General features: G+C 51.4%; 1 protein-coding gene across 3 annotated transcripts in view; it reads right to left on the bottom strand.

Annotated features, from left to right (window-relative positions):
• MARCH2 (membrane associated ring-CH-type finger 2) overlaps positions 1–6981 on the bottom strand; it is a 27137-nt gene that overhangs the window by 17910 nt on the left and 2246 nt on the right. For 2 of the 3 annotated variants that reach the window (XM_025367242.1, XM_025367245.1), the window contains exon 2: positions 2289–2516. In XM_025367242.1, the coding sequence (XP_025223027.1) occupies positions 2289–2464 (176 nt within the window). In that variant the 5' untranslated portion in view covers positions 2465–2516. Of the gene's footprint in view, positions 1–2288; positions 2517–5032; positions 5420–6981 lie in introns of those variants that run through there. The other variant, XM_025367244.1, reaches the window with a different exon arrangement.

The following is a 6981-nucleotide window of genomic DNA, read 5'->3' as shown; positions in this document are numbered from 1 at the left end:
GTCAGGAGATCGAGACCATCCTGGCTAACACGGTGAAACCCCGTCTCGGCCTCCCAAAGTGCTGGGATTACAGGCTTGAGCCACCGCGCCCGGCCAATTTTTTGTATTTTTAGTAGAGACAGGGTTTCACCGTGTTAGCCAGGATGGTCTCGATCTCCTGACCTTGTGATCTGCCCACCTTGGCCTCCCAAAGTGCTGGGATTACAGGCGTGAGCCACTGTGCCCAGCCCTTTTTTTTTTTCTGAGCTAGAGTCTCACCCTGTCACCCAGGCTGGAGTGCAGTGATGTGATCACGGTTCACTGCAGCCCCGACCTCCCAGGCTCAAGTATTCTCCAACCTCAGCCTCCTGAGTAGCTGGGACTATAGGTGTGTGCCACCACTCTTGGCTAATTTTTTGTATTTTTTTGGTAGAGATGGGGTCTCCCTATGTTGCCCAGGCTGATCTCAAATTCCTGGGCTCAAGTGATCCATCTGCCTCAGCCTCCCAGAGCGCTGGGATTTTGCAGGCAGGAGCCACCATGCCTGGCCATCAGGTGCTATTTTTGCCTCCATATGAGAAAATGGAGGCTGAGAGGAGTGAACTCATTTCTGCAAACTTGCAGAGTCAGGAATCCATGCAGCTGGGACTGGGACCCAGGAAGTCTGACTCCAGGGCAGAGTACCCTAGGCGGCTGTGCTGTGTGCACTGCCCCCCTCAGATGCTGCGCTAAGAAAATGGGCTTTGCTCATGACATTTTGGCAGGGAAATAATGCAAAAGATACAGATTAGAAGGAAATGGGGGCCAGGTACAGTGGCTCACCATGTCTACTAAAAATACAAAAAGTAGCAGTGGCTCACTCCTGTAATCCCAGCTACACAGGAGACTGAGGCAGGAGAATCCCTTGAACCCGGGAGGCAGAGGTTGCAGTAATCTGAGGTTGTGCCACTGCACTCCAGCCTGGGCGACAGAGTGAGACTCTGCCTTTAAAAAAAACAAAAAAAAAAAAAGAAGGGGCCAGGTACGGTGGCTCACACCTGTAATCCAAGCACTTTGGGAGGCTGAGGTGGGTGGATCACAAGGTCAAAAGATCGAGATCAGCCTGGCCAACATGGTGAAACCCCATCTCTACTAAAAATACAAAAATTAGCTGGGTGCTGGATGTGGTGGCATGTACCTGTAGAACCAGCTACTCAGGAGGCTGAGGCAGGAGAATTGCTTGAACCCGGGAGGCGGAGGTTGCAGGGAGCCAAGATCACGCCACTGTACTCCAGCCTAAGTGACAGAGGGAGACTCTTTCTCAAAAAAAAAAAAAAAAAAGCTGGGCGCGGTGGCTCATGCCTATAATCCTAGCACTTTGGGAGGCCGAGGTGGGTGGATCACCTGAGGCCGGGAGTTTGAGATCAGCCTGACCAACATGGAGAAACCCCGTCTCTACTAAAAATACAAAAAAATTAGCCGGGCGTGGTGGCACATGCATATAATCCCAGCTACTACGGAGGCTGAGGCAGAATTGTTTGAACCTGGGAGGCAGAGGTTGCGGTGAGCCGAGATCGTGCCATTGCACTCCAGCCTGGGCAACAAGAGTGAAACTCCGTCTCAAAAAAAAAAAAAAAAAAAAAATTTTTTAAAGAAGTTGGGCACAGTGGCTCATACCTGTAATCCCAGCACTTTGGGAGGCTGAGGCGGGCAGATCACCTGAGGTCAGGAGTTTGCGATCAGCCTGGCCAACATGGTGAAACCCCGTCTCTGCTAGAAGTACAAAAATTAGCCAGGCGTGGTGGTGGGTGCCTGTAATCCCAGCTACTCAGGTGGCTGAGGCAGGAGAATGGCTTGAACCTGGGAGGCAGAGGTTGTAGTGAGCTAAGATTGCGCCACTGCATTCCAGCCTGGGCAACAAAATGAGACTCTATTTCAAAAAAAAAGAGAGAGATACAGTGGTGAACTAACTTGTCCCAGGTCACTCTGGGAGAGAGGGAGGTGTCCACTCAGTGTCGGGCCCAGGCACTGAGCCCACAGCCTACACTCCTGACCACCCCCATACTGCCTCCCAAAAGTGTGTTACTTGCCAACATTTGACCTTCAGATTTCACATAATAATCTGGAATTTCAGCTTTTCCTAAAGAATCAGACCTGGCCAAAGCTAGGCCTCTGTTTCCACAAGGCAATAACTGTTCGTGTCTCTTTCTCTGTTTACCCACTTGGCCCTCTGTCGATGGCTGGACTTCTGACCGCAGGCTGGGAGAAGGTCACTGGGCCCAGAGAGAAGAGGCAGCAAAGGCCAGGACATCCACGCGGTCACCACTCACCTCGGTGTGTCCAAGGCACGGATGACGGTGGAGAGGAGCCGGCCATCCCTCGAAGTCACCTGTGCCACATACTGGGGCGGTCCGAGGCCCGTAGCCTCCACGACCTTGGAGAAGGCAGGGCTGCCAGAGCAGTCACACAGGGAGCCAGGGAGGTGGCAGCAGTCACCCGTCGTCATGGCCACAGGGAGCCTTGTATCCTCAGGGCCTGAGGCCCATGGTCCCAGGAGCCTGGGAACAGACCAGTGCGGAGGTTAGGGGCAAGGTTAGTGAGCCTGATGGACTAAGGTTTGAGTCTCTTGTCAAGGCTGTAGGGACCACTAGAAAATTTACGTCTCTGAGCCTTAGTTTGCATGATCTGTAAAATGGGCCTCTGTGGGGCCAGTAAGGATTTAAGGAGACGATGCATGTAACTCAGCACAAGGCTGGTGTACAGCAGGAGCTTGGGTTGTGTTGTTTCTCGCACTCCTAAGAAAAGCTAGGCTTCCGGCCGGGCGCGGTGGCTCAAACCTGTAATCCCAGCACTTTGGGAGGCCGAGACGGGCGGATCACGAGGTCAGGAGATCGAGACCATCCTGGCTAACATGGTGAAACCCCGTCTCTACTAAAAAATACAAAAAACTAGCCGGGCAAGGTGGCGGGCGCCTGTAGTCCCAGCTACTCGGGAGGCTGAGGCAGGAGAATGGCGTGAACCTGGGAGGCGGAGCTTGCAGTGAGCTGAGATCCGGCCACTGCACTCCAGCCTGGGTGACAGAGCAAGACTCCGTCTCAAAAAACAAAAAAAACAAAAAAATTAGGCGGGCATGGTGGCATGCGCTTGTAGTCCCAGCTACTCGGGAGGCTGAGGCAGGAGAATCGCTTGAAACCAGGAGGGAGAATTTGCAGTGAGCCAAGATCGTGCCACTGCACTCCAGCCTGGGCGACAGAGCAAGACTCTGTCTCAAAAAAAAAAAAAACAAACAAACAGGAAAGCTAGGCCTGGCCAGGTGTGGTGGCTCACGTCTATAATCCCAGTGCTTTGGAAGCCAAGGCAGGAGGATTTTTTGAGCCCCAGGAGTTTGAGACCAGCCTTGGCAACACATCAAGACTCTATCTCTATAAAAAACAAGAAAATTAGGCCAGGAGCAGTGGTTCACACCTGCAATCCCAGCACTTTGGATTCAAGACAATCTGCCTGCCTGGGATTGCCTGAGCTCAGGAGTTTGAGACCAGCCTAGGTGACATGGTGAAACCCTGGCTCTACAAAACAAAACCAAAAATATTGGCCAGGCGTGGTAGCACAGGCCTATAGTCCCAGCCACTTGTGAGGCTGAGGTGGGAAGATGACCTGAGCCAGGAGTTTGAGGCTGCAGTGAGCTATGATGGTGCCCACTGCACTCCAGCCTGTGCCACAGAGTGAGACCCTGTCTCTAAAAAAGAGAAGACAAGAAAAGCTAGGCCTGCTCTTACCCTCAAAGCCTCCAGGGCCAGGACTACCTTTCAACTAATACCACCTTTCCACCTTTCCAGATATGGTATCAGAACCAGTTCTTTTTTTTTTTTTTTTTTTTTTTGAGATGGAGTCTCGCTGTGTCGCCCAGGCTGGAGTACAGTGGCACGATCTCAGCTCACTGCAACCGCCACCTCTTGGGTTCAAGCGATTCTCCTGCCTCAGCCCCCGAAGTAGCTGGGATTACAGATGTGCACCACTACGCCTGGCGAATTTTTGTATTTTTATTTATATTTTTGTTTTGTTTTGTTTTGTTTTTTGAGATGGAGTTTCCCTCTTGTCGCCCAGGCTGGAGTACAGTGGTACGATCTCCGCTCACTGCAACCTCCACCTTCCGGATTCAAGCGATTCTCCTGCCTCAGCCTTCCAAGTACCTGGGATTACAGGGGCCCACCACCACGCCCAGCTAATTATTTTTATTTTTATTGTATTTTATTTATTTTTTTTGAGATAGAGTCCAGCTCTGTCGCCCAGGCTGAAGTGCAATGGTACGATCTTGGTTCACTGCAACCTCCACCTCCCAGACTCAAACGATTCTCCTACTTCAGCATCCTGAGTAGCTGAGACCACAGGCACACACCACCGCGCCCAGCTAATTTTTGTATTTTTAGTAGAGATGGGGTTTCACCATTTTGGCCAGGGTGGTTTTGATCTCTTGACCTTGTGATCCCCCTGCCTCGGCCTCCTAAAGTGCTGGGATTACATGCGTGAGCCACCATGCCCGGCCTATTTTTTTGTATTTTTAGTAGAGAGAGGGTTTCACCATGTTGGCCAGGCTGGTCTCGAACTCCTAACCTCAGGTGATCCACCTGCCTCAGCCTCCCAGACTGCTGGGATTACAGGCATGAGCCACCACGTCCAGCTAATTTTTGTATTTTTAGTAGAGATGGGGTTTCACCATGTTGGCCAGACTGGTCTCAAACTCCTGACCACCGGTGATCCATCTGCCTCGGCCTCCTAAAGTGCTGGGATTACAGGTGTCAGCCACTGTACCCAGCCCAGCCGAGAATGTCATTGAAGGAACAAGAGACCTCCTTGAAGCCAATACAGGTGCCCTGGAGCCAAGGATCTCTGTCCCCAGCTTGTCCAAACCCCAAGAGTTACAATGTTCAGAGCCTCCGCATCTCCTAAAGTGTTCAGAAAGTCCAAGCAAGAAAGGCAATCAGGTACTCACCGAAGTACTCCCACCCCCACCCCAAATCAGCTTTTAAACTGTCAATCAAAATCCAAGCCCCAGAGCAGAGGAAGTTGTTCATACCTGTAATCCCAGCACTTTGGAAGGTCCAAGCAGGACGATCACTTGAGGCCAGGAGTTTGAGACGAGCTAGGGCAACATAGAGAGACCCTGTCTCTCTGAAGGTTTTTTTTTTTAATTAGCCAGCCATGGTGGTGAAAGCCTGTAGTCCCAGCTACTTGGGAGGCTGAGGAGGGAGCCTCAACTTCTTGAGCCCAGGAGTTCAAGACTGTAGTGAGCTATGATCACACCACTGTACTCCAGCCGGGTGACAGAGCGAGACCCAGTCTCCAGTCTCTAAAACAAAAGCAAGCAAAAAAAAAAAAAATCTGAGCCCCAAAGTGGGAAGGTGAAGGAATGGGGGAGCAATTACTAACTCTTGGGCTAGGACAGTTCACCGCTGGATAAATGCCCTCTAAAAAGCTCAGCCCGCAGCCTTCCTGGCCTCACATGTTCTCCAGAGCATCACAGTCCGGCCTCTGCAGGCCAGATAAGCAAGTATTACCCAAAGGCAGGGGCCCAAGAGGAAGACTGCAGGCCTGAGATAACACCCATAGGGCAGTGGCCGGGCCTGACACAGGGTGCCTGCTGCTGTCCCTCCCAAGTCCCTGCAACCAGAACCTTCAGCTTAGAGGCCAAAGGGGAAGCGGCTGGGCTCTTTACGGGAAGGCGGGCAGAGGCGTCCTTTCCTCCAGCCCAGCCCCTCTGAGGATAGGTCTTTACAATTTCCTTTTTTTTCTTTTAAGACAGGGTCTTGGCCGGGCGTGGTGGCTCACACATGTAATCCCAGCACTTTGGGACGCCGAGGTGGGCAGGTCACCTGAGGTCAGGAGTTCAAGACGAGCCTGACCACATGGAGAAAACCCGTCTCTACTAAAAATACAAAAAAATTAGCCAGGCATATTGGCGCGTGCCTGTAATTCCAGCTACTTGGGAGGCTTGCTACTGCAGTCATTTCTCTTTTTCTTTTTTTATTTTTTGAGACAGAGTCTCGCTCTGTCGCCTAGGCTGGAGTACAGTGGCCGATCTCAGCTCACTGCAATCTCCATCTCCTGGATTCAAGGGATTCTCCTGCCTCAGCCTCCCGAGTAGCTGGGATTACATGCACCCACCACCATACCTGGCTAACTTTTGTATTTTCAGTAGAGATGGGGTTTCACCATGTTGGCCACGTTAGTCTCAAACTCCTGACCTCGTGATCCACCCACTTCAGCCTCCTAAAGTGCTGGGATTACAGGTATGAGTCACCGCGCCTGGCCTATTTCTTTTCTTTCTTCTGTTGTTTGTTTGTTTGTTTGTTTTGAGGCAGGGTCTCACTCTGTCACCCAAAAGGCTGGAAGGCAGTGTAGTAATCCTCCCACCTCAGCCTCCTGAGTAGCTCTGCACACCACCACATCCAGTTAATTTTTGTATTTTTTTGTAGAGATGGTGTTTTGCCAAGTTGCCCAGGCTGGTCCTGAACTCCTGGCCTCCAGTGATCTGCCCGCCTTGGCCTCTCAAAGTGTTGGGATTACAGGCATGAGCCACCACGCACGGCCTGGATATAGATCTCATTGAGTCTTCACAACAAACCAATAACTACACCCTGTGATGGGGGAAGAGGCTGATGCTCAGAGAGAGGCATCTATCTTCCCAAGGTCACACAGCTGGGAAGGGGTGGTGTCAGAACTTGAACTTAAAACAGTCCAGGGAGTGGGTCTGGACCTCAAGAGACCTGGGTTCTTTAACTCCTGGCCCTCCTGGCTCTGCCACCAATACTGAGTGTCCTGGTTCAAGTCATTTTGCTTCTCTGGGCCTCATTCTAATGATGGAGCTGGTGGAATCTGTCTGTGGAGGGGTCTCCTGAGAAGGAGCCTCCAGGCTGAATTCATCAAGTAAAGCTCACCCTTAGCTAGGCTTGTTTAGGGTGGCACTGAGGCCCCCCAGTCTTTTTTTTTTTTTTTTTTTTTTTTTTTTTTTTTTTTGTGTGTTTT

This window comes from Theropithecus gelada, chromosome 19 (assembly GCF_003255815.1).
Source record: "Theropithecus gelada isolate Dixy chromosome 19, Tgel_1.0, whole genome shotgun sequence".
In the NCBI taxonomy this organism is placed as follows: domain Eukaryota; kingdom Metazoa; phylum Chordata; class Mammalia; order Primates; family Cercopithecidae; genus Theropithecus; species Theropithecus gelada.
The sequence above is the reverse complement of the archived record's forward strand: the minus strand, read 5'-3'. Positions and strand labels throughout refer to the sequence as shown.